Source organism: Copadichromis virginalis, linkage group LG6 (genome assembly GCF_057382275.1).
Source record: "Copadichromis virginalis isolate Kocher_CV1m ecotype Utaka linkage group LG6, C_Virginalis_male_GT1.1, whole genome shotgun sequence".
NCBI classification, from domain to species: domain Eukaryota; kingdom Metazoa; phylum Chordata; class Actinopteri; order Cichliformes; family Cichlidae; genus Copadichromis; species Copadichromis virginalis.
In genome coordinates, this window is record NC_140623.1 from 40407760 (window position 1) to 40435593 (window position 27834).

Below are 27834 nucleotides of genomic sequence, written 5' to 3' on the forward strand. Positions count from 1 at the left end.
CCTAGCTCATCAATCAAGAGCTATTTCTACTTTTTTCCATCTTTTTTCCCTTCAATAAAATTCTCACATTTCTTTTTAAAGAAGTGAAAAGTGAAGGATTTAAGGAATTGCCGAAAAAAGAGGAAGCAGGAAGCGAAGATAAACTCTTTGTCGAGCGCACTGTCGTGAGAAATTTGTCTCTACCACCTGTTACGGAAACGCCCTTCACAGGAAGTATTGCACAGGCACATGCTTGAAGAAACTTGAGCAGCAGTGTTAGACCTGAAAGATGCACTGGCGACAGCACATCTATTTCCTCACCTTCGTGGTGATTGTTGGTAAGTTTCAAAATGATTGAATTTATTGTCATTTCTGAGATAGAGTTCATCTGCGGACAGGCATGGCTGCTTTGTATATTTTCATTATATTATTTTTAGAAGTCTAAATTTTTATTTTGATGAAAGAAAAATGTTTTGGTGTTGAAAAAAACTAAAACTAATCAGGAAATCCTCACAGGAAGAGTGTTTAGAACAGGAGCATGCTAGACACACTTTGAATTATTTATGCAGCTTCATGTGGATTTACAACTTAACAATAAAGATTTAATTGAGTATCCGGTTTCATTGGTTGAGTTATGTTTGCTTCAGTTGTGTTGAGCTGTAGAAAAGCTCATCCAAACCATCCGCCCAACCAGAGGGCTGAATACAGTAGATTCAGTGCATGAGGGCTGGGGGCTGCACGTGTTTTAATGTTACATTGACGGACTGGTCAAAGACCCTTCAGCTGCATTATGTTCACCGTTTTACTGCTGTTTGGTGCTGAGCAGATCCAGGTGTGTACAGCTGTTCAAGGTTCTGTGTCTTTAAAGCCAAAACAAGGAGCTGAAAGGTGCAAAGAGATGTATATATTTTTTAAATGAGTCATCACAGTTTGAGAATTTGATTAATTCCTCTTTCCTTTTTTATATTGTTTTTTTTTTTAATTTCACTTCAGTTTCGCTAGTTTCCAAATGTGTTTCCTCATTTCATTTTAGTTAGTATGGTTTAAAAATGTTTAGTTTGACCCTGCGACAGATCTGGGTGTAGCTGAGACAGGCGTCAGCACGGCAACCTGTAAACCTGAAATGCTTTCTCATGCTTTTTGTTTTGAGACATTTAATAGGAATAAATAGGAAATAAATACGAGAGAAAACCAAGTGAAAATTAGCCAAAAATGTAGTGAATTAATATGATTTTATTTACCCGTAATAATACAGTGACATGAAATCACAAAATTAAAGCGATGGAGCAAAAAATAAAATAAATAAATAAAAAAAAAGCAGCACTGTGTAGGCCAGGGGTGGGCAATCTCAGTCCACGAGGGCCGGTGTCCCTGCAGGTTTTAGATGGCTAAATTAGCTCCTCAACATGTCCTGAAGTTCTCCAGAGGCCTGGTAACGAACTAATCATGTGATTCAGGTGTGTTGACCCAAGGTGAGACCTAAAACCTGCAGGGACACCGGCCCTCGTGGACTGAGATTGCCCACCCCTGCTGTAGGCCCTACCTCGCAAAGTGCACGGACTCACACTCAGTTTAACCCCCTTCCCCCCATCAGTTTTCTGACACTGTTATCTTTGACACGTTTGAAAACTTACCAAAACAAAACTAGATACATTTCCTGTGCACTTTTTTTTTTATCTTATTTTTAAGTAGTTACACAATGTTGCTTCAGTTATCTTGTTTTTCTACTTTCTATAATTTCAATATCTATTTCAGCTCAACATTTGGTTTTATTTACTATACTAACCTTTCTGCATCTTTTTGTTCATGTAAATAATTTTCATGCTTCGTGGTTAATTAATTTGCTACTCATCTACAGAAATGAAAAAATAGACTAAAGAAAAGAAAACTTGTGACTAGGAATGGGAATTGATAAGAAATTTGTGATCTGGATTCCATTATCAATATGATATGACTCATCGATTGTCCCTGGGTTGTCATTGGCTCAGTTTTGAGAGTTGCTAAGCAGCAATAAAGAAGTTACAGTCATGCATCCATGCTGCGGTTCAAATGTTTGTGCATGTTTGTGAGGTAGTTCCTGTCTTTGTTGTGATCAGTGTTGGACTTATTACTCATAAAATGAATTATTACACAGAATACTTTTTTTTTTCAAAGTAATGCAACATGTTACTTAATTACTCCCAGGAAAAAGTAATTTGCTATACTACTCGTTACATTACGTTAATGTTACTCTGTAAAATACCTGAAACACTGTCTCATAATCACTATTTAACAGTATAAACTTGAGGCTACAGCCACACACACCAACACAAAATCCCTAATGACGACACACATTTCTAAGATCTTTCTCTTAGTAGAACAAAACTAACCACAGAAAGAAAACATGAAAACCAGCACAAAAGAATCGCCATGGTGATTCTGCTTTAGAAACATGAACAGGTAGAAAGGGAGGCTGCGGCCTGACTGCTTGTTACCTGTTGAAGTTCAGGGTCTGGTTGTCTGATCCCAGAGTGAAAGACCCCAGCTTTCACTCTGGGATCATGGTTAGCATAGCGTTAGCATGCTGTTTTTTCTTGTATTTGGAGCAGCATAATACGGTTGGTTCTGTCCTCGACACAGTTTTCCACATTACCGTTTATCTCGTCCAATTGTGCAATAAAAATAATATAGATGCTCATTTCCACATTCTAGACAGCGTCACTATTTTCTTCCTCTGACAGCTGAAGTGAAATCAGCTGCCGATAAGTGGGACCACAGGCAGGCAGACTAGTCCCATTCCTTCCCGGTAGTCCCATTCCTTGGACAATTCCAAGAAATGGGACTACTGGGAACCAGTTTTCTGCAAAAGCCTACCCCGACTTGTGACACTGATGTGCTACGCTTCTAATTTTGCCTCAGTTATACAACTATTTTTATCTTGTGTTGCTGAATGTGGTCAAGTTATGAATGGGTTTCCCAGTTGATTGGGCGTATTTTTGCAGCTTGTCAAAGTGCCTATTATTTCTTTTACATTTGCCTCTGCTTGTATTTGCTAAGCAGCACATCCTGTCTTTACTTGCACTGACACACATCTGCACAGTCGAGCACCTGAATGACGGTTTCACACCAAGATTTGAAATAAGGTTAACAACGGTGGCAGAAAGCTGAATGAGGTTTTTTTCTGCTGTGATCTCAAAGGGGGAAGCCCACGAGGTGTATAAAGTCTTTAATGTTGCCATGGTGAGCTGTGCAAAGTATAAATTGCCTGAAGTGTGTCACTATCATCTCTTACATCTGCAGACTTCTAATACAATTAAGAAGTGAGCTCATCAGACATCTTAATTTCATCGGGGCGATCGTGGCTCAAGAGTTAGGAGTTCGCCTTGTAATCGGAAGGTTGCCGGTTCGAGCCCCGGCTCGGACAGTCTCGGTTGTTGTGTCCTTGGGCAAGACACTTCACCTGTTGCCTACTGGTGGTGGTCAGAGGGCCCGGTGGCGCCAGTGTCCGGCAGCCTCGCCTCTGTCAGTGCGCCCCAGGGTGGCTGTGGTTACAATGTAGCTGACTGGATATGTAAAGCGCTTTGGGGTGTTGTGCCAAAAACTGATTGCTCGTATTTAAACTGCTATAAGTAACTTGCTGGGCTATAATATGTGAAACATATGTCAAATGCATCCCTTATGGATGATAGAAAGTCATCTTGAGCCACAAACAACATTCATGTAACAAGGTAGAAGCTGCAATCAGTTTTTGGCATTGACTTTTATATAACCTTTATTTATGCAGTTAAAAAATATCATTAACATTAAAAATGTCTTTTGTAAGAGTAAGCTGGCCAAGAGGACAGCAAAAATGGCAGCAATTATTACAATAGTTTTGTAAAAATATTTTAAGTGGGGATAAAGGACCGAATTGGTTATAATGTAAGTACAATGACACAGAGTTGTAAAGATACTTGAAAAACAGATATTTTTTTAATTCTATGTCTAACCCCTTTGTAAACCCTGTTCACCGAATTCTGTTTACAAACATACATAAAGATATTACACATAAAAAATACACAGAAACATTGGAAATCACTTTTTGGCAGACAATCACTTTTTGGCACAACAGGGGTCCTTAGGGACTAGTAAAGCGCTATATAAATACAGGCCATTTACCATTTACCATTTATCTCTATTTCACCACATCAGTTTCCTGTCAAAGTTCTTGTGGTTTGAGTTGCATTGTGGGTAAATGCCAGGTTTTGACAAGGGAGGAGCTTCTGTGAAATGACACAGATGGTATCTCTCGTCTTCCTTCTGAACTGTGTCTTATAAGTACTAACTCTTCTCCAAAAATAGAAGTAACTATTTTGCGGATAAGATAAGAAGCAGGAGAAGAAGGGCGACTGCACTTAATTCACCAGTGCTTGGCTGAGATTTTCTCTGCGTGTCAGCTGTGATGTTGACGATGAAGCCTCGAGCAGGGCGTTTTTCAAATTGTTCATGTTTTAAAACTGGATGATACCAGAAAGGGAGAGACTGAGTGGGTGTGACTGTGAAAGTGCGGCAGTGAACTCACCCTCGTTCTTCTTCTTTTGGACTTTTAGAATTGACCACATGTTTTATTCTATATAACCCAAAAGGAACTAATGAGCGTGTAAACCTATTAGGACAGTGTTTACTGTCATCTCACCTGTGGCTGTTATTAAAAAGAATGTGAGCTTCAGGTGGTGTCACCTTGGCTTCACTTTCAGACCTAGAATTTCTGTCCTTTTATATTTTTATGCTTCTCTCTCTGACTGAAACTGTTTAAATGGCCAGCAGGAAGTGACTCCTCTAAACTGCACCCATGAGTCTGCTTCTAACAGTCCTCATCTTTCTTGATACCAACTTTAATACTTTCCTGATGAGTCGTTATTCTTCAATCATTTTGTGAAACTTGTGTTCCCAATTAGGGTCCAGAAACACATTCAGAAAGTGAAGTACACAATAATACTCATGCATTCACTTCTTTTCCAGCTAGATCCATACTATGTGATGTTATCCTGGTATCTCTCCCTCAATTGTCACTAAAGTAAAAAAAAAACAAAACAACTTAAATGGACAAAAAGGACAAAAAGCTGACTCTCTGATCTCTAACCTACTAATGAACACATGCTGTTGGGTAGTTTTTGGGGCGTATCCCTACCAACTATACTTAGTGCAACTTCAGGATTTATCTCTGATGTTTAATATATATTATTAAAACTTCAGTTATTTGTATTCTTCTTAAATGCAGATATTTTATATTTTAAAGTTGGTAGAACTTTTGATCATATTTTTCTCCTTTTCTCAGCTTCAACCATCCCCGCCTGTTTGGCTTTTAACATCAAAATGACAGAGCCTAAGAAACACGAGGGCGAACCAGGTGATTTCTATGGATACAAAGTGCTACAGTACAAGTCTGGTGATGGTAACAAAAGGTATGTTCGCTGAAATTAAAATGAATATGTGAGATGATTCCAGTTTAGCATTCGAAAGCCTCTTGTGATGGGTTGTGGTTTTGACTTGAGCATTGAATACTGCTGTGACTAATCTAACGCGCTGCTTAAAACAGCAAATGCGTCTTTTTCTAGTTAAAACTCTTTTGCTGTATTTCAAACCCAAATGTTCAGAGTAATTAGAGAAATGAAAAGTTTCAATTTCTGGGACATTTCTTTCAGTATTTTATGTACCGTCATTTTAGAAAAGCTAAGCCGCGACATAAAGAGCACTACGGCTGTGGCAACGCTGCTAGAAGTGTTCAGAGTGATTCTCTGCTTGCTAACAAAAATCTTTCAGGTGAATTTCAGTCATGCTGATGCACTTTCAAAGTGTGTATTCACTCACCAGAAGCTTCATGCAAGACAAGATTATCGACTAATTATTGCATTTAAAAATCAGCAGCTGCAGAGTTAAATTTAAATTTTTTTTTTTTTTTTTAAATAGGAGCACTTGTAGCTGCTTTCATTTTACTGAAAACAGTCAAATTAACCGAAAATGTTTAAGGTGGCTTAAGGAGCACAGCAACACACATAGCATGCCATCAAAATATTAAAGTTGATGTTGTTAACTCAAAATCAAAGCTGGGGTGTCGCACTCATTTAATTCAAGGGACACACAGAACCCAGTTTGATCCAAGTGATCTGGAAAAGTAAATGCACAACAGAGCTACAACATTTTTTTTCTATGTTTCAAAAAATTTGTATAGATCTGCCAGGACTTTGAACTTTTCCTGTTTAATTAGTGTCATCATTTTCCACAGGATAGTCGTCACTGCACCTCTCAGGCTAAATGGATCTGGAGGAATTTACCAACCTCACCAAAACAAGTGGTTCAACCCTACTGGTATCAACAGAATATTACACAATTTACAACTTACAACTAAATACATTACTGTAAAAGTTTGTATTTTATAATAAAATGCTTCAGTTGCAGAGGACCTGCAGTCAAACACAACAGCAGTCAAACATCTTGGCTTGTCGATCGCTGCTGATTCCTCCGGCTCCAGATTCACTGTGAGTAAATCACTCTCTCTCCTCATCACTGTGAGCAAAACAAATTAATATGCGGAGCTTTATTTAACTTTTATGCTCTGATTTAGGTTTGCAGTCCAAGTTTGGTGCATGAATGCTATGAGAACTCCTATCTGAACAGTATTTGTTATGAGCTCTCGGATCAACTCCAGAAAATTTCCTCTTTCAAACCCGCGTTTCAAAGTAAAGTGTGTTTTGAAAAGGCATTCCTTAATGTTCAAATGATGACTAAATTATTTTATTTTTTCATAAATTTTATGGTATTGGGATACAGACATATTTTTATTTTATTATTTTCCCAGATTGCACCAAAAAGACAGTGGACCTCGTCTTTCTGTTCGATGGATCAGCGAGTATGACTGAAGATGAATTCAACAAGAATAAAGATTTTATTGTGGATATAATGGACAGCCTGAAGAACACATCGATCAAGGTCACTGCACTACTGCAACATTTAAGCATTCACAGCTTTTATTTTTTACGATACTGTATATATAAGATATACTGTTTGGTGTCGTATCTAAATAATTTATGTTGGTTTTTCAGTTTGCAGCAGTTCAGTTCTCCTCAACAGTCCACAAAGTGTTTGACTTCAACGACTATGCAGCTGGACGTGCTCTCAATAAACTTATGAAAGACAAACATTTAAAAACTCTCACCAACACACACAGAGCCCTCGAATTCATTTTGTAAGTTTTATTTAGTGTTAATGTGTTCATGTTTACAGCTTCGTTTATTTTGAGTGTGACAAAATCTGTTTTCTACTTTTGTTTCAGTGATCAAATCTTTGACAACCCAGCTGCAGGCGCCTCTCCTGATGCAACTAAAGCTCTGATTCTAATCACAGACGGAGATCCCTCTGATACAGACAGAAAAGGGATAATTAAAAAATATGATGAGAAAAATATAATTCGTCTTGTTATTGGGGTAATGTCATATATCATGTCTCCTCTTTCTTCTGTTTAGTGGCTCCTTTTAATGTATTTAGTTTTTACTGTTGTGGGTCAGAACAAGTCTAATGTGTAGAACTGATCTTTTTCTTATGCTGATGTCAGACTTGGAACTCCTTCATGTTTTAAAGCTGTGTTCTGGTTTCAGATCAAGGATGCAAAGCTGGATAAATTTAGGGCCATCGCTTCAGAACCAAAAGACAAAAATGCCTTCAAAATTGAGAATTATGATGGACTCAAAGGAGTACTGGAGAATTTTCAGAAAAAGATCTTTGCTGTGGAAGGTGGCGTCTAATTTCTTTCCCCAATTAAAAAGTATATGTTATCTTCCACATGTGCAGCTGTAACGTGTACTCCCTGATGATCCATATTTAGGTTCCAAAGGGGCTCGAGCAGGAAACCTGACTGATGAAATGTCTCAGAGTGGATTCAGCGCTGTTTTCAACAAGGTGAGCAAAATTTATCTGAGCACCTTAAACTCATCTGAGGATCAGAGTAAAGGCTTAGAAACCACACAACATGAGCTGAAGCTGAATTGTTTAAAGGCTTAAAACTTAATTTCTGCTGCTGAATAACTGAAAAAATGAGTCCAGCTGCATCAGGTCAGATGACACAGTTGATCTTATACATTCTTTTCTAATCATACCTGAGATTTCTGTCCTCTTTCTGTGGTCGCAAATTTTGAAGCCATCCTGATAACCTTCTCCCACCAACGATGTGGAGATCCAACCTCTTTAGATACAATTAAAATCAAGACACTCAAAAAGATGCTCTGGAAAAGAGTAGAATTCTTGGAACAGAGTTTAATACACTGAATCATATGAACAGCAGGAAAAATACATACAGACATTTAGCAAGAAAATTACAAAGCAGAAAGCAAGCAAAGCAAAACCCCGGGGTGTACAGCCTTATGCACAGACAGCAGAGCAACACAGAGACGGACAGAGAGAAACAGCAGAGGGGAAGAAAGTGCTGGGGGTGTCCTCTGGTCCCCTAATATATAGGGACCAGTATCCCCGCACCCTGCTGCTGGGTAACTTTCTCACCCGTCCAAACACAGCTGCAGGGGTCAGGTAGCGGCCAAGGTCTTGGCCAGAGGCCAGTCAGGACTCCGGCTACCCTTTGGCTTTGGCTCATCACAACAGGTCATGACACGGTCAAACATCACACATTAATCCTAATTATTAAATCTTACACAGCAAGTGGCACATAACTACATAGGTTACATGCTTCAGTGTAGGTTCAAAGTGTGTGTGTGTGTGTGTGTGTGTGTGTGTGTGTGTGTGTGTGTGTGTGTGTGTGTTTATATCATATGGTATATTATCGTGATGTGTTCAGGATCTCTGTTACAATGTTACTGTTTTGGTTGTGCTGCATGAAAGATGTTGAGTGTGTATTGGGGAAGGTTAGTTACCGGAGCTGGAGAGTGAGTTATTCAGGCAAACTCTCAACAGCATTAACTGCCCTGTTACTGTAAAACTTTAATAAACCATGGTGAAACAAAATGCCTTGTGCTTAAGACTCTACATGAAAGTTAAAATATGGATGTTCAGTGCACATAGATATATATATATATAGTTACATAGTTATACATATCATACAAAAACTCACCACATTTCCACTTGTGCGTTCCTGTTTTTAGGATACACTGATTCTGGGTTCAGTGGGAACAAACAGCTGGCGTGGTTCTCTCCAAGAACGTCGAGATAAAACAGAAACAATTGAGGATCAAGAAATGGAGATGGACTCCTACATGGGTAAACTTTATTTACACATTATCTGATGTTTCTTTTTTTAAAATAAGATTTCGTTATTTGGCTCAACACTAGAACAAATGAACTCTGGAAGGTTCCAGTCTAAATCAGTTTTAATATCTTCCAAGTACAACAAATACACACATTAGTTTTTCAAATAAAAACATGTTGTGTGTTATATTTGCCTCTTGCAGGATATTCTGTCTCTGTTGGAGAGAGAGGTGGGGTTTCTTTGTATTTCACGGGTGCACCCCGGTTTCAGCACACAGGACAGGTTGTACTTTTCAAACAAAACAGCAACAACTGGACCACAGCACAAAGAATAACTGGAGACCAGGTCAGTACCTTTTAATTGTTTTTCTTCATATGGCTCCGTTTGACTTTGGAAGTCATTGTGTGTCACCATGTCATTGTTGATACCTGATTGTAGTGTTGCCTTGAAATAAATGCAAATATTCTTGATCAAATCTACTGTTATTTCTATTTTAAATCACTTCTATGTGTAGATCAGCAATTCACATTAACAATTATAGAAAGGTGCTCTATATTATAAAGTAAAGACAGTGAAATATTAGAGAACCACAACAAGCAGACGATCAGCATGATCAAACACTTGATTGAACTCTAGTAACAGGAACAGACCTCTAGCAGACTGGTTGAGATAAAATAAGACAGAAAATAAGAGCATGGAGATAAACCACAAATGTCAAACATGACAAAACACAATTTAAAGGAGAGAGAAGACAGAAGTCACCAAGTTGCAGTAATGATGTCGTACAGGGATTGAAAAGATGGGAGTGAAAGAAATATGAAATGCATCACTAGTAGTCTGAGTCTAAAATGATGATAGCGTTCAATGTTTGCAACTTTCCAGACTTGTGCAAAGGCAAATAAACTCTGTGGCTACACAGAGGAAACCAAAGAACTTCCTTACACTGGCACCTTGTTTGATTTAATAAAAACAGTTCAAAAATAAAACTTGTTCAAAGCACCGTAAAGCATTAAACTTACTTTGCAGGCATACATGTCGGTTTCTGTAACTGTTTTTAGGGATTCTTGTTTTTGTCAGCATGTTTATTTTGTTTTGTGAAATCATATTTTCTGGCAGTAATATTGTGTTTTCTGTACATGAAGCATTTTCCCTGCATTGATGATTTTTGAGGCACATTTTTCTATATCCCTAAATGATATAAATCTATAATTAAAACAACACTGAACTAATGATATAACTAACTTGTCAGATCGGTTCCTACTTCGGCGCCGAGCTGTGTTCGGTGGATATTAACTCAGACGGTGACACTGATTTCCTGCTGGTGGGAGCGCCAACGTTTTACCAGCTTCAGGAGAAGAAAGAAGGTCAGATCTACATCTACACTCTGACTGATGAGGTGAGCCACCACTTTGTGATATTACAGTGTGACATTCAATGCTTTCATGATCAAACTCAATGAACTAATCTCCTCTTTTCTCATAGCTGCAACTGAAAAGTGAACTGATTGTGATGGGACCATCCATGGGTAGATTTGGCACCACCATATCCAGCCTCGCAGACCTGAATGGAGATGAACTCCGAGACGTTGCTGTCGGAGCTCCGCTTGAGGATGATAACAGAGGTGCTGTGTATATCTACCTTGGAGACAGACATAGAGGGATACGCAGCACTTTCAGCCAGGTGAGAGACGGACATGGAAACCACAGTAACCATAAACAGCAATGGGTTTGGAACAAGTGAAATATTTTTCAGTAATTTTGAATTTACTTTTAAAAACATTTTTCTGTCTCAGTCTTAACACTTACATAAGTTACATTCAGCAACAGCATCGTAGGAACTTATACAACTTATAAAACCTCATGCGTGTATAAATGGACACAGAAGGACATAGCCACTGTGACATCACTATAATTTAAGCTGAGAAAAGTCAAAATATCAAAGTAACATGAGAAACTTTTTAAGTTTCTCAATCTTTGACTTTACTAAATCAACATATTTAGCTGACTTTTCTTGTTCATCCAATAACAATATTCCTCTGAACTTAAAAATAAATGTTAAACTAAAAGAAAGTGAAATTCTTGTTTTTGCTATTAACAATGTTTGACAGCTTACTTATTTCCTGTTTGTCTTTTTTTTTTTTTTTTGGCCACAAGATTGGAAAAATGGGAGCATCACTTAAAGAAAGATGTCTGCTGTTTACATTTTTTTTTAAAAAAGGGGGAAAACAGAGGATCAGATCAGAAATGTTCTTGCTAACCTGACAGGAATGTTGTAATTAGTAGGGATACTCTTATCGATATTGAACCGTTCGATACAGTGCTTTCGGTTCAGTACGCATATGTATGAACAATACCAAATACATTTTTAATTTATTTTATCAACTTTCCTTCTGATGATGCTGTCTGTGTTGAGCGCTCAGTGGATCTGCGCTCGACAGTGCAGCCTAGGCGGAGTAGTCGAACGCAGATTCACTGAGCAGGCAAGCTAGCGAGACAGAAGTTAAGCTCTCCTTGCAACATGGCAAATTGAACCTCCCCCAACCTCATTCAGATCTGGCGTTTGGAATTATTTTGGTTTTCATGTGATGTATGACCCTGAAGGTAAGCGCGTCATGGACTAAAGTAAAACAGTATGTTGGATGTTCCACGCAATGCTCAATTACATGGGTGGGAGCTAGTGTGTTAGCACAGTTAGCTCGTTAACGTGTTGGCCGTCCAGCCCCATGCACGGGCGATCTGCGGTAGCTCGTTAACGGAGATTTGCCGTGTTGTGGCGTTAACGTCATTTCAACGAGATTTACGCTGACAGCACTAGTGGGAACACAACAAATATGACTGCACATTTACGCTGACATCATCCTAGTGCAAAGACAAGTGGAAGCAGACAAAAACAACAAACACGCATGCTGCAAACTTTACCCGAGTCATTTAGACAGCCGTTAGCACATGATTCTCCTTACGGGACCTGATATGTTTAATATGCTGCTGAGAATATAGCCCAGAAGAAGCGTATAGTATAGCTTTTATTTTGGAAAGAGCCATTTCTCTGTAATAAACTCTCTTTTCCAAAGATGAGTGATTCCTTAATCAGATACAGGGCTCGCAAAATCGCCTGCCCAACGTCCAGGGGCTAGCGATTTTTCCAGTCGGGCTACCAAAATCTATCTCTGCCCTGCCTGTCGGGCTATCATAGGAAGGAAAAATATATGTCAATGCTTTTGCATTCTTTCGGAAATGTAGCTGGGTAATTATGTCATTGGCATCGGTGAGCCACTGTCAATATGTGACATATTGAAATCGCGTTTGAATTTGCCCTTGTCTTTTGCTTTCACTTTGCAATCACGTGAACTGTGTATAGAGAGCGATAGCACTGATTGGTGAGTGATGATAATTTGCGCACCAATTCCTCTGACATCGTCTTATCAATCGTTAGCTTACTACGCAAACATGACAAGTGAAATCTCCAGCAGCTTAAACATGTGAGAGGTTGATCGAGCAGAGAATCGCTGAGCGTTATGTGAGTGCGTGTGTAAAAGCAGCAGGATATATATTGTAGCGGGTCAGGGCTGTTCGGGGTTCTGTTTGTACAGTTATGTTTTGTTTATGTTGCCATAGTGACGGGTGACGCCCTCTCGCTGCTACGGTGTGTCCTTCCGGGGTCAGAGGGCGCCCTGTGTGGTGTTGTTGTTGTTGTTGTTGCTGTGCTGTTGCCATGCTGAGCAGTTAGCTAGCGACAGTGTTCTTCTGCAGATGTCAATAAACGGCTGTGCTCCCTGGCTAGCTCACGGGAAGCAAGACCAAACGACACCTCCGTCTCCTCCTTGTCTGAGCTCGCCACATTGGTGTCAGAAGTGGGATGATGGTGGCACCCCATGTTCTGACCCCAGTGACTTTTCCCCCGCAGGTCGTGACCATCCGGTGCGCCAAAAGAAGGCACCTGGACATTTGCAGGACTTTGTGTGGGGTAATGGGGTCGTCGGGGACGACTGACCCCTTAGGTGGGGGCTATGTAGCGGGTCAGGGCTGTTCGGGGTTCTGTTTGTACAGTTATGTTTTATTTATGTTGCCATAGTGACGGGTGATGCCCTCTCGCTGCGACGGTGTGTCCTTCCGGGGTCAGAGGGCGGCCTGTGTGGTGTTGTTGTTGTTGCTGTTGCTGTGCTGTTGCCGCGCTGAGCAGTTAGCTAGCGACAGTGTCCTTCTGCAGATGTCAATAAACGGCTGTGCTCCCTGGCTAGCTCACGGGAAGCAAGACCAAACGGTACCTCCGTCTCCTCCTTGTCTGAGCTCGCCACAATATTTTAGTTCTGCTGAGCCAAATAAGACAGGTCAGGGTGAAGAAGTGACAGCCAAAGAAAAGCTTACCACAAAACGAAAAAGTTATGACAAATCAGACCATAAGGCAAAAAGAAAGTGCAGCTTTATGGTTTCATGGACAAAAGAATTTCTGTGGCTGCAATACGACAAGCGAAATAACCAGGGCTGCACATAAGTGGTCCGCAGGTGCGCATTCGCTGTCAAAATAAAAAAAAAAACGGGCACAAGATAAGAAGTTGCAACGCGTGTTTGCATACATAAGATTTTCAGGAGGAGGACAGACATTTGTTTAGAACTCTTAAAGATGTCGAAGAAGCTCCTTTAAGCAATTACTGTGATGTTACTCCACCTCCAAAGAAATGTCAGAAGGAGTCCGAACCACAAAAGAAGCACGTATTCTCGGAAGAGTAGTTGCAGGAGGTGAGCTGGCTTCAAACAAATGATGAACGCACAGAGATGTGCCGTGAAATGTAATAAATGACAAATTAAAAAGGCATGAACATTTTTTTTATCGAAAAAATATCGAACCGTGACACCAAAGTATCGAACCGAACCGTGAATTTTGTGTATTGTTGCACCCCTAGTAATTAGGTCAAGAAAAATATTCAAGTGTCTGGAAGTAAACCTCAGTGAACTCAATAATAGTCAAAGGTTGTTCAAGGTTCTTTATTTGTCACATGCATAGTTAAACAAGTATAACACACAGTGAAATGTAGCCTGACACGCTCGACATGTGCAAAAATGAGGGGGGGGGGGTAGAGGAAGAACATTTTTTATATATATATATATATACACACACACACACACACACACACACACACACACACACACACACACACACACACATACATACATATTGGGTGAATGTGCAGTAGTAGCAGTTGGGGATACTACTGTCAAAGTGCTTTACAGGTCAGCCAGTGAAAACAACGGGGAAAATAGAAATAGGCTACAAAAAAACCACCACCACCAGTAGGCAACGGGTGAAGCGTCTTGCCCAAGGACGCAATGACCGAGACTGTCCAAGCCGGGGCTCAAACTGGCAACCTTCTGATTACAAGGCGAACTCCCAACTCTTGAGCCACGATCGCCTCTACGCTAAAATAAAATAATGTAAACTACAATAAAACAGAAAAACAGGGTGTTAATTCAAGCTAAAAGCCATCGTAGTGCTTTAATCTGCTGAGTCAACTGAGATTAAAATCTTTTAAGGTACAGCTGGCCATGAATCCCATGATTTTAAGTATCATTTCAAGTAACAAAAAAAAACCTTTAACAGCACAAATCTCCAGCAAGTCAGCTCAATCTCTGAGCAGTGTTTACTTTTAATGGAATAGTATTTTATTGTATAATTTAGTACACATTACATAATTTTGTATTACTGTAATTGTTTTCTTCATTTGAATATAGTACACGTGTAGCATTCATTTCATTATTTACTAACTAACAACAACAACAACAACAAACTTTATTTATATAGCACATTTAAAACCAGTGGTGTACAAAAAATGCTTAACATACAAGAGGGGGAGATGAAGTAACAGGGGAGGATCAAGGCTGTGGCAAAGTACCAACATGCTAGCATGTTAGATGGCATTTAAAACACAGAAGCAAAAGAAATCCATATAAAAGCATAAAAGAACAATATGTGTAAAGGATAAAACAGTCAAAAATTTTAAAAATGATTAAAAGTAGTTAAGAATGGACTGAAGATAGAAATAAGCATTAAACTAACTAACAACCAGTCATTAACTGGTAGAAAAGGTGAGGCTAAATAAGTGGGTTTTTAACCGCAGTTTGAAGGATTGAATGGAATCAGACTCACGGATAGCAATGGGAAGGTTATACCGTAGACCGGGTGCAGCCAAGGCAAATGCTTGGTCACCTCTAGTCTTCAGCCAGGGTCTCAGCTGTACCAAGAGTTCCTGGGAAGATGATCTTAGTACTCTAGTAGGCGTGTATAATCTAAGTAGCTCAATGAGGTAGCTTGGAGCTATATTGTTAATAATTCGGAAGGTAAGCAGCAGGATTTTGAATCGAATGCGATACTTAACGGGAAGCCAATGCAGGTCAGCAAGGACAGGGGTGATAGAGACACGCCGCCCACTACCAGTAAGGAGACGAGCCGCATTCTGAATTTGCAGTCTATGGAGAAGAGTCGAGTTAAGACCAAAGTGAAGGGAGCTGCAATAATCCAACCTAGATGTCACGAAGGTGTGGATAAGCTTTTCCAGGTCCCTATGCGGGACATAATGCCTGACTTTGCTAATAAGACACAATTGATAGAAGCAAGATTTGACAACAGCAGACGCTTGTTTGTCAAATTTTAAAGAGCTATCCAAAAACACACCCAGGCCATTAACAGTGTCGGTGAGGAAACTATCAAAGGAACCGAAGGCATCACGGAGTTGGCCACAGGGAATACTACTGTCAAACACGAGAGATAAGCGAGCCAATCTTTGACTTTGTGCAAGCACTCACGAAAACCGTGCAAAGACATAGCAGGATCATCAGTTAATTCGAAATAGATCTGTATGTCGTCAGCGTGACAATTATGTGCAATGTTGTACTTCACAAAGATGCCTAAGGGGAGCATATACAGTGAGAAGAGCAGGGGGCCGAGGACAGATCCTTGAGGCATGCCACACGAGAGAGGTGCAGCAGAGGAGAGATAAGGGCCAAAATTGATCGAGAAAGAGCTATTAGAAAGATATGACTTAAACCAATCTGGGGCGGCACCTCTAATGCCAACTGTGTGTTCAAGCCTCGCTAATAGGGTGTTATGATCTACCATATCAAAGGCCGAGGATGGATCCAGTAGGACCAGGACTGAAGAGCGTCCAGAGTCAGCAATCAGAAGGAGATCATTGAGCAAGGCTGTTTCAGGAAAGAGAATGAGGCAGCTCAGTCTCTTTCCTTTGACAAGAGTTTCTACCAATCCTACTATTAATGATACTAACTAATCATGTGAACATATTCCAGCTGATAAAATCCTGAAAATACAAGCCAAGGGCTTCAATTAACCTTCACATGAAACATCAGAATAGGAAACAAACAACTTGAGCTCATAGATTTTGACTTTGGAATGATTGCTGATATTTGTGAAACTGTTGATCTCTGGAATTTAAAAAAACAAAACAAGCAAAACACAAAAACAGCCAACTGTCTGTGAGTGGAAAAGGCTTAGATAAAGAGCATCGAGGCGACTGTTGTTGTCATTTGGTGCTGTATAAATACAATTAAATTAGAATAGAGAGGATGGAGGAGAATGGGCAAAATGTCATGTGAAATCTACATCACAAAGAGTAGCATTTCTTATAAGACCTTTGTTAAATTTTAATGTAAATACACCGTTTTTCTCTGCCATACAAATATGTGTGAAAACACTTTTTCAGTATTGAAATCTCTTATTTCAGAGAATCACAGGAGACAAAATAACACCTGGGATAAGATTCTTTGGACAGGCCATCGATGGGGGCGTCGGCATCAAAGAGGATGGCCTCCCAGATATTGTGATCGGATCACAGGGCGCTGCTGTTGTCTTAAGGTAGGGTTAGTGTGCTTAGTGTTAGGGTTACAGCTCCCTTTGCACAACTCTTGTGCTTTGAGTTTTAATTTGGGGGGAAAACACAAAGTTTAAGTTGTTGTTGTTGCCGCAAATTGCTCCATAATGTGTAGATGCAGTTTTTTGCAAATTGGTGAATTTCTGCCCATCATTACCTGTGAGAAACTCGACCACTTTCTCATTTTAAACATTTGATATTTTTTATGTTCTGTTGTGAATAAAATATGGATTTATGGATGCATTCTGTTGTTACATTTTATAAAGTGTCCCAAATTTTTCAGATTTGGTTTTGTATATAAAATAAAGAACTAATGTTGCTATACTGTATTATGTCCTGATATATAAAACCTTAGTATTGAAAGAGGGCATCATTACTACTTTCTTATTACTGTTCTTAAATGTCTTTCAGCTCCAAGCCCGTCTTTAATGTGATGGCTCACCTATCTTTCCACCCTAAGGAGATAAGCACAGAGAAACTTGACTGTCAGGGTGCAGAAGGAAATTTACTTATGCTTACCTTAACAGCCTGTTTTGAAATGGTAGAAGCAACAAAGAGCAAACAAGGTAGGAGCCTCATTCAGTAAACCATTTAACAGCTGCTGACTGCACCCTGTGAATGCATTATTGTAATCCTGCTCTGCGGGTTTACAGGGAATGTGAGCTCTGGACTGAACATCACATACATGTTCGCCGTGGACCCAATGAGACAAAAACATCGAGGTTTCTTCACTCAAACTGATACGAAAACCAGGAGTCTTACCTCCACCTATGAGCTGAAAGATGAAATGACTTGCTTAAACTTCTCCATCTACATGCACGTATGAAGCTGAATTCATAATATTTGCACATATTCTCAATCTGATCAAAAGCAAACCTCGTGTTTATTGCTCCTCTCTTGTTGCTTTTGCTTTACAGAAATGTGTGATCGACACGTTGTCACCGATCAGCATCAAATTAAACTTTTCTCAAGCTGACAGTGAGACTGCTAACATCACCCTGAACATGGACAGCAAAAAGCAGTCTGCTGTTGAGGTACGTTCTACATACAACATCAATATTCACAAAATTGACAAAGCTGCATCTACACATCCACTATTTTGAGTGTTAAATGAACACTTTGACAGTGTTATCAGTAGCCTAGTCAGGTTTAAAGATTAACAACGACTAACACTGAGCATTTTCAAACACTGAAAAATAACCTAAAATGTTAGGGATATTCCAGTGTTAGAAAATCAGTACTGCTTAGTGTTAGGCTCCTGTTAAAATATAACACTGTCAGTGTTCATTTAATACCGGAAAGAGTGAACCTATATAGAAACTCTCTAGTGTCAATTTAACACTGTACAATGTTTACCACATTCACCACCTCAGTTTAGTGTGTTAGGAAGGAAATCTTTTTTCTGGCATCAATTAAACACAAGTTTTATTTTTCGCAGGTTCCTTTTGAGAAACAATGTAGAAAAAATGACACTTGTATCGCTGAACTGGATGTCAAATTCAAATTCGAGTATGTATATCTACAAACACGACTCAGATATAATACGATTAATGTCATATGTTTAATATTAGGTGTTGTTTGTCTCTCTCAGGACTCCGACATTATTGGTGACAGAAAATAACTACTTCAATGTGACTATACATTTGAAAAATGATGGTGATGACTCATACAACACCAGCCTTATAATGTTCTATCCTCCAGGCCTCTCCTTCTCTAGGATGACTCTTATAAAGGTAACTATAAAGATACATTACAAGACAATACAGTTTTATTTAAATAGCACGTTTAAAAACCCAAAGGCACACCAAAGAGCTTCACAATGATACAAAGAATCAACATAAATCAATTAACAAAGTACAGATTAGGCACTAGCACTAGCACAGACAGAAAGGAGGCACTAATAGACCAGAAGAGTTAAGTAAAATGTCAATTCAGAAGGAAGGTCAGTTCATGGATACAAAATCTGAACTAAAAAGTAAAAAAAAAAACAGCAGTGAAATTAATTATAAGTTTATTGAAAGGGCATTAACTGGTCGGGAAAGTCAGGTTAAATAAGTAAGCCTTCAATCTTGATTTGAAGGATTGGATAGAGTCTGGGGCATGAATAGAAGCGGGGAGGCTAGTCCAAAGGTTGAAGCAGCTGAAGCAAAGACACGATCGCCTCTGGTTTTCAGCCTAAACTTAGTTTGGGCCATCACGCACGACAAGGAGTGTACAGATTGAGAAGTTCAGTGAGACAACTGGGTGCAAAATTATTCAGAGTTTTAAAGTGAGTAGCAAAATTTTTAACGATATTTGATAAGTAACCAATGTAAATCAACAAGAACGGGAGTGATAGGATCAAATTTTTTTAGCTCCAGTAAGAAGGCGAGCCACAGCATTCTGAACAAGCTGTAGCCTATGAAGAGAGACAGATTGGAGACTAGGGATGGGTATTGATAAGATTTTCACGATTCCGATTCCATTTTCGATTCTGTTTAACGATTCGATTCTCTTATCGATTCTTTTTTAAAAAGGAGAACACTAAGGTCGATTAGCTTAGAACTTTGTTTTATATCTTCTCTTTGAACAAGATAGAAACTTAGGAGTAACATGGCCTTACAAACCCAACAGTGAGATCTTAAGAGATCCAGCCTACAGCTCTTCAATGGGGCGTCACAGGGTCCCCAGGAAAAAAAATGTAAAATAATAAAATAAATATTCTTCTGTAGCAATAACAAAGTATAACATAAATTATTCTGTAGCAATTACACAAGAATATTCAGTAATGTCCCTGCCTACAATTAAACACATTCACTTACTGAAAATCATCTGCTGTGGCAAACGGGTGCAAGCCTTTGACCACAAACTCAGTCACTGCTCGGTGACATTCGTCTATCCTGGCCTGAAAGGAGACGCTACCGGTAGACTGCAGTGAGAACTGCCAGCATCTGAGCCAGACTCTGTCTGTCTCATCATGGTCACCTCAATGCACAGTAATGGCAGGTTTTGTAATAAGGCAGATCGCGCTAACATAATATGCACTGTTAGTTGATTATTTACCTGCCGCATTAACGGGAGAGGACGTGCAAACGTTACCGCTGCTGCTGGGTTGAGATTCACGAGTCCGGAGCGGAATTAAAAACACGCCATTCATTTAAGGTCATCGCGTGTTTTGTGAGCAAATGCTTTTGCATATTCGTAGTGTTTCCTCCGTTAAATGAAATATCTACTTTGCAAGTATTGCAAGTTGCCCTGTTGTCATCCGTTCTCGTAAAGTATAACCAAACTTTTGAGCGTTTAAGCCGCTTAGGCGCCGTGTTTCCTGCCAGATAAATGACGTTCCGCGACGTGGTGACCTCATTCGGGGCGACTGGAATCGATAAGGGAATCGTTTGCAAAAATGGCAAACAATTCCAAGGAATTGAAACAGTGGGAACCGGCTCTCAACAAGAACCGGTTTTCGATACCCATCCCTATTGGAGACCACAGTAAAGAGAATTGCAACAGTCTAACCCGGAGGTCACAAAAGCATGGATACCTTTTTCGAGGTTCCTGTGTGGTATATAATGCTTAGCTTTAGAAATCTAGCGAAATTGAAAGAAGCCAGATTTAACTACAGATGGAGGAGATATCCAAATAGACACCCGGGAGAGAGTGAGAGTTAGCAAGAGGCAACAAGCTGGTCTCGAGGAACATGGCTATTGAACACCATAATTTCATTTTGTTTTCTCATTTAAAATGAGAGAATTATCCGACAGCCAATCTTTGACCTCTCTCAGGCAAGCCAACAAGGAGTGCAGTGACAATGACAGATCATCAGTCAGTTGACAATAAATTTGAATGTTGTTAGTGTAGCAATGATGAGAACTACTGTATTTTTCAGAAACACAGTATTTCTGAAATGCCACTTTTCAGAAAAACCTATGGTCACGAGCTGTGGGTAGTGAGTGATAGAACGAGATTGAGGATACAAGCGGTGGAAATGAATATTAAACTGTAAAATTATGTCTCAAAATGGATTAACACTCATCGCATACAAGACCTTGCATATGATGAAGAGGAGTTTAAATTCTACATTTAACAGAGAGCCGTATGGGAGAAATAGGCTCTGTCTTTCTAGTCCTTTCAGTAATCTCACTGCAGTATTTTGGATTAACTGAAGGCTTTTCACAAAGCTTATAGGACAACCTGGTTATACACAATAGAGTTTACAGGTTGCAGGGAACTCGATTTTATGTGCATTTCTGTGCTGTGTTGCACAAAATCTGATAAGTTGCCTTAACTTCCTTCCTGTGGTTGTCCAGTAATGCATTTCCTCTTCTTTCTGCTTATGTCTTAAAATCCTAAAACTCACAATCTTAACCAATGTTTTTGCTGGGAAAAGGGAAATTAAATGAAAGGTTACTCATATCTGTTGGGTCTAATTACAAATGAATGAAAACCATAAGAATAAAATAATACTTTGGTGGAAAACTGCTTTTTTTTTAAATGAAAAAAGCAGATAACCTTACTGGAGCCACTCAATGCATACATCTATACAAACCCATTTTAAGAGGATCAGTTGTTCCCTTCATTGATGGTGCATGTTCAGCTCAGTGAAGTGATCACTGACTGATCCTCGTATAGTGACCACTGTGTAATAAAATGCAGGAGAAACTAAATGCATGCAATCTATTTTCATTTGCACATCAAAACAGAGCTCAGCATCAACAAGGTTATGAGCAGACGGTTTTTGGAGACATGTTGGCAAGTTTACTGTGTTTTACTGATGAATACGTTATTTTTGTCATCACGGACTTCTAGAACATTTTGAGATTGGCAGTATTTGATATCGCTTACGGACATGAACAGATTGCGACAGGTTGAATATAATGTCTTTTTTATAAGTATTTTTTAAGCATATTATACTCATTTAATTCTTAGAAATGCAAAGTCAGTCCACCGTGAAGCATAGCACGATATTTCTTCTCACCTGCTCTTGTCAGGTTAAAGTGATGTTCAGTTGCATCCTTCCCCTGTGTGTGAATTTAGGACAACATCAAAGCAAGTGTTTCAAAATTTTAAGATTTTAGTTCATTACGGCACAGTGTTTTACACATGCTGTTCTTCAGATCATTAACAAGCTGCTCCGGTGTAGGTTTGGGCTAATCCATGGTTATTTTATGGTTCTTCAAACATAAATGCAGCAGGTAATCAAATAATTATTTGCCCTGCCATAAAGACAAAGATGACATTATGCAACCTTTCGTTAAGCCTAGTCAGCTTATCACAGAGAAAGGCAGAATCTTAAAATGTCCCTTCATACCCACATCCTTAAAATCTTTCCTCTAGACAGTTCTTTGAAAAATGCTGACAAAATATCACAAATATTCATATTAAAATATTAATTTTCATATGTAATTATAGAAACTTCCTGAAAGCTGACAGCTCTGCACATTTAACTGAGCTGTCTCAAACTACTAAGATGGACTAAACATCATATATATGCATGACGGGGTTAGGGTTAGGATATATATATGTGTGTATATATATATATGTGTGTGTGTGTGTGTGTGTGTGTGTGTGTGATGATGGTCAGGTTATACAATGCCTCGGTGACCTCCACTACACTATGCAGTATAGCTTAACCTTCAAAAGTTTAAACTTAGTGTTACCTGCAGTGTATCAAAGGAAATGTCACAGTAGGTGTAAAAACTTTTATTTTAGAGTCTCAGCTCATACCAACCATTTTCTTTTCTTAAAACAGTCATCAAGACTAACAACGCACGACTGCCGGGATCAAGAAGAACGCAACAAAACCATATGTGGTGTGAGCCAGCCTGTGTATCGCAGTAGATCCTACGTGAGTCATAAAACATCCAGATACCATCCTAACAGACAGAAGTGAAGTTTCACAAATGACCAAGTCTCTGAAACTTCAGTCTTAGCTTCCAGCTTCTCCTCCTTACATCTTTTCTCTTCATCTGTGAATCAGGCCTAACATCTTTTTCATTTCTTCCCACAAAAAGGCAACGTTTCAATCTTCCTTCCATGTCATGCATAATTATGAGTGGAATGACAAGATGTCCATGATAATTGAAGCAAAAAGGTACAACAATCTACTGCATAAACATTTCTCTAAAATATTTATTTTGATATTTACAAGAAATGTCTTTTTCACGCTCAGTGATAATCAAGACTCAAACAGGACCAGCACCCTCACCGAAAGCATCCCAGTGCAATTTGAAATTAAAATGATTTTAACAGTGTAAGTATCACTATTCACATAAAATATTATGTGTATCCTTATGTTTAATCTATTTCTACAAGTCAGTAGTTGTATAATTGTTCAGTGGCATGCTGCGATCATCTTTTCAGGAACCAAGACAGCACTACCTATCTGAACTTCACCTCAGATGAGACTGCACCTAAAGAAATGAACATTACATACAGGGTAAGACAGCGGTCCACAACCTTTTTTGCGCCACGGACCGGTTTAATGTCCAACAATATTTTCACGGACCGGTCTTTAAGGTGTCGCGGATAAATACAACAAAATAGACTGACACGACCAAGACAAAAACTCGGTATTTCGTAAATATAATAATAATCGTTAACTCTGTGTAATTGTGTAGCTTTAGCGTCCTCCTCTCTGCCCCGTAATGCTCTCTGGTCACCATGGTAACGCGTAAATATTTCTTTCAAAATAAGATCTTACTTTTCCCGTGTTGTAGTTGTGTGTACAACTACAACACGGGGAAAGACCCAGGGAAACAGAGTTAATGATAAAACACTGAAAACCATACATTTCACACCCGAGCTTCAACTCTCGGGGCCCTGTACCAAATGACTCATGGACCGGTACCAGTCCGTGGCCCGGGGTCGGGCACCGCTGGGGTAAGACACATGACGACTCTGTAACAAGAAACTATCCAACTCAACTGGTGATCAATGATCTCATTGAATACTTTAATTGTCAAGATGCAGTTTTAAAACCATATTGATCTTCATTTAGTCAGGGTGACACAAAATCAGATGTTAGCCTATCAATAATTTGTTTCCAGAGTTCAGGCCCGTTCTTCCATAGACTGGTTCTATAGAGCCAGAAGTATTTTCATAACCCTGTGTATCGCCCCCTGGAGGCCATTCAAAATAATGCAAGTTTAAGGAACTTTGTTGGCTTCACTTTTCAGACCCAGAACCTACGTCCACCTTTTATACTGTCTGTGGTTTAGACCAAGCCTCAAGTGGCCATTAGAGGAGTTGATGGCTTTCCCGTATTGATTTCAGTTTTCAGCTGATCAATCAAAATTATCGATCATGTTCTTGCTAAACTAAACTAACTGGTTGTAACTGACTGATACAAGGCTGTTATCAGTATTTTCATCTGATTCTCATCAGAAAACTGAATATTTCCACATGTATTTATTTAAAATGACCATTTTGTCTATGACAATTTACAGATAGATAACACTGGTTTTAAGGAGTTTCCTGCAACCATCACCCTGGAATTCCCAACTCAACTGGAGCATAGCTTTGAAATGAAAAGCTATCAAATCTTTGTCAAGGAGGTAATTTTGTGTCTGAACACTGCTGCTCCATATGAAAATATAGAACCTTAAAGCTTACCATACTTTTTCTCTTTAAGAACAAAACACAGTGCACAGCCACTACTAACCACAAATTTAAGGTAAGTACAAGAGATTGAATAAAATATTGAGGTCTTGTAAAATTATTAATACCTTAAAAGGAAGCTGTTGTGCTAATGCTTTTATTTATTCGTGCTTGGACTCTATTAGACTAACTTTACATGACGCACAGTTCAAAGTAATCCTTATCTTATAAATGACTTTGCAACAACCTCTCAATTCATCCTCCATTTAAAACAAGAAGCTTTATCTAATTTTCTTTCCCTTAACCCAACTTTCTTCGGATTGGCTGCCCCTCAAAAACAGAAGGTTTGAACAGCTGGTTCTTCTGTATTGACAATATTCGATAAAGCAACTATCAGGGACATCAAACTGAGTGTTTAGAGAATACTTCCAACTGTACTGATGTAATTTAAAACATCATATTAGTATCCACAATTACTGCAGTGTATTTATGACAGATGAAGAAGTAATGAAAAGAATAATACGTCTCATTTAAAACATTTTCTTGGGGTTGTGGAACAGAACTGCTTACCAAAAAATAAGTGCGTGGCCATCGTCTGCAACACTTTCAATTTGAAGAACTATGCATCTGCTGAGTTTACACTATCGGGAAAAGTCCACTTTAAAGAAGCCGCACAACAGGCAGCCGTATGTACTAAATACACACAGAATACACATTACACATATATAAAAATAATAAATTACTTAAGATTAATTAATCTGCTCTTACTTTACAGAATGTTGCTTTTCTGAAAAAATACACTGGAGACAGCAGAAAGATTAACTTTGTAAGTTCTGTACATGTTGGCTATGACGACGCTCGGTATGTGCTGAACGATCCAGAGGTATGTTTGATTTTGACCACAGCATATTTCTGTCATTGCTTTTCCAGTAAACCTAATTTATTATATCTATTACCCACAGAATAAAGACCATTTGACACCATTCAAATTTCCAACAAAAAAGGTACCTTCAGTCTTTACATGAATAATTATTATAATTATTCAAACTATTTACTAGAGTGATGTTAAAAATGGTAAGGCACTACTTTGAAATCTTGTGTTTTCTCTGCCAACAGACTGAAGTTCGGGTTGATTTCTTTATCCTCCCAAATAAAATGCTGATCATTTTAACTGGAGCCGGTTTGGGACTCTTACTTCTGATCATAATCACAATCATCCTGTTTAAGGTGAGAGTTTATACTCAGCCTGAAGACTGTTATCTTTATATCAAGTTGTCTGAATCTCCATAACTGCACTGAGATCACCAAATTGCTATTTGGTCTAATGATTCTCTTTGTGTCTGTCACAAGCTCGGTTGCTTCAAGAGGAAAAAGTTTGGAGAAGATGATCTTGAGGATGACACTGTTGTAATACCAATCCCTGCTTCAACTGTAGGGACTGATAAGAAATCTGAGAAATCTTCCAATGATAATCAAACGCAGGAAAAATCACCTCTCATCTCCTCTGCCCCCGATGATGAACAGATCAAGCAGTCAGGCACTGATAACAAATCTGATCAACCTTCTGAGGAAAATAAGGTTCATGATGATGGTGCTGCTGAGGAGAAAAAGGATGAAGCTACTGTTACCATTAACGCATAAAGTCAAGGAGGATTTGGAATATATGGAACATTTGTTAGTCTTAGTGACAGTTTAGCATAGTTCAGACTGGACACAAGTAGAAAACGTGATTTAGGGGTATGATCTGGGTCTGTGTCCCAGATGACCGCCCCATATTTTTTAATTCTCTTATTATTCTTCATGAGTTGCAACACATAAACCACAGTGTAAAACAGTTCAAATTTTGATTTGCCTGGCTACAGAAGAATTTCGCACTTTGCCTCAGTGCATTGCCTTAACTCGGTGGCATTTATGGATTATGTTCACGTATGGTTTAATCTTTGGATGAGAGAGCTTTAACCTGCATTTCACAGTGATTTCTGTTAGGGTTCCTGAGCTCATACACTGATGCCAGAATCATGCCATGCAGCATATAGGTTTATGAGATTTACAAATCAGTGCATTCTATTTCTACTTTTTACAGTACTCTTACTGTTTCTGAATTAGGTTTTTACATCTCATGCAATAATTGTGGGTTCAGCTACATCAGGGAAAAATCAATGACACCAGACATGAAGCTGAATAAGCATCAGATGGATTGGCTTTCTACAAATGTTCAATGGTCACAGCACAGGAAAACATCAGCGAGTTTGTAGACACCTCCATGAAGGAGGCTGTTCATGCCAGACACAAGAGGCAAGCACTTCTGTTTAATATTCTGTTGAGATGTGACTAAAGAGTCATACCTGTAGCAATCCATAGTTCATGCAGAAACCCAAGGTTTAATAATTGTTGTTCATGTGACTGTTTAACACAACTTATTTAACACGCTTAATAATTCCTTCTCTGCTAATGTCAATAGCCTACCATGTATTCCCCATTAATGCACATTATTTACATTTTGATACACTGTAATATTTTTAATAGTTACCACCTATATGAAAAGGCTCTGCTGCCTTCTGCACAGGTATTTATTCAAAAAGCACTTCACCTTGTATTATATCTGACTGTGTTTAATATGTTGATTTTTGTAGAGTAATTAAAATTTTGAATAATTGATTCTGATCTCACTAAATGAGTTAATGTGAGTGAGAAGATCTTTAGTTCGTTACAGACATGAAAGTTAGGTAGACAAAAGTGTTGATAATAAAAAGTTTGCAGCTGGATTGACAATAAACTTCATAAATTTGGGAGTTTAAATCTGAGATTACATCAGATATTTAGAAATTGTGGATGATGTTGGCAAAGTAAGACACCAATTTTAAATGTAGAAAATGTAAATGAAATGTAGATATTAAAGGGTGGAAAACAACATGTTCCTTTAATTTCCCTAATATTTTTAGTCTACTGTTGTTTGCATATTTGTACTTTTAGTTTGCTTTTCCGTGTTTTAAATGTCTTGCCTTTACACTGTTAATTTCCATTGGAATATATCCTAAGATCTGTATCCATGTGAACATGAATTATGACTTTTTTTTTCTTTTTAAAAGAAATTCTGTATCTTAGTAAAAGTGAAATAATGTTTGTAAGATAAACAGATGCACAAACCACCTTTGTATCTGCAAATGAATAAAGACAATTTCCCATGTCA

At 38.8% G+C, this 27834-nt stretch overlaps 1 protein-coding gene across 1 annotated transcript; it reads left to right on the forward strand.

Moving 5' to 3' along the window:
• Positions 1 to 237: 237 nt before the first annotated feature.
• Positions 238 to 27834, forward strand: LOC146708500 (integrin alpha-M). Its single transcript, XM_085460426.1, has 31 exons — positions 238 to 317; positions 5276 to 5402; positions 6224 to 6306; positions 6391 to 6476; positions 6563 to 6677; positions 6797 to 6927; positions 7041 to 7183; positions 7271 to 7421; positions 7593 to 7728; positions 7820 to 7893; positions 9087 to 9201; positions 9393 to 9535; positions 10440 to 10586; positions 10673 to 10870; positions 16923 to 17053; positions 17481 to 17635; positions 17723 to 17889; positions 17987 to 18103; positions 18508 to 18578; positions 18661 to 18802; positions 22798 to 22893; positions 23060 to 23139; positions 23218 to 23298; positions 23409 to 23484; positions 24494 to 24601; positions 24679 to 24720; positions 25205 to 25330; positions 25420 to 25527; positions 25607 to 25648; positions 25761 to 25871; positions 25995 to 27834. Exons 1-31 carry the CDS (start codon positions 269 to 271, stop codon positions 26283 to 26285), a joined length of 3642 nt encoding a protein of 1213 aa, XP_085316552.1. The 5' UTR covers positions 238 to 268; the 3' UTR covers positions 26286 to 27834.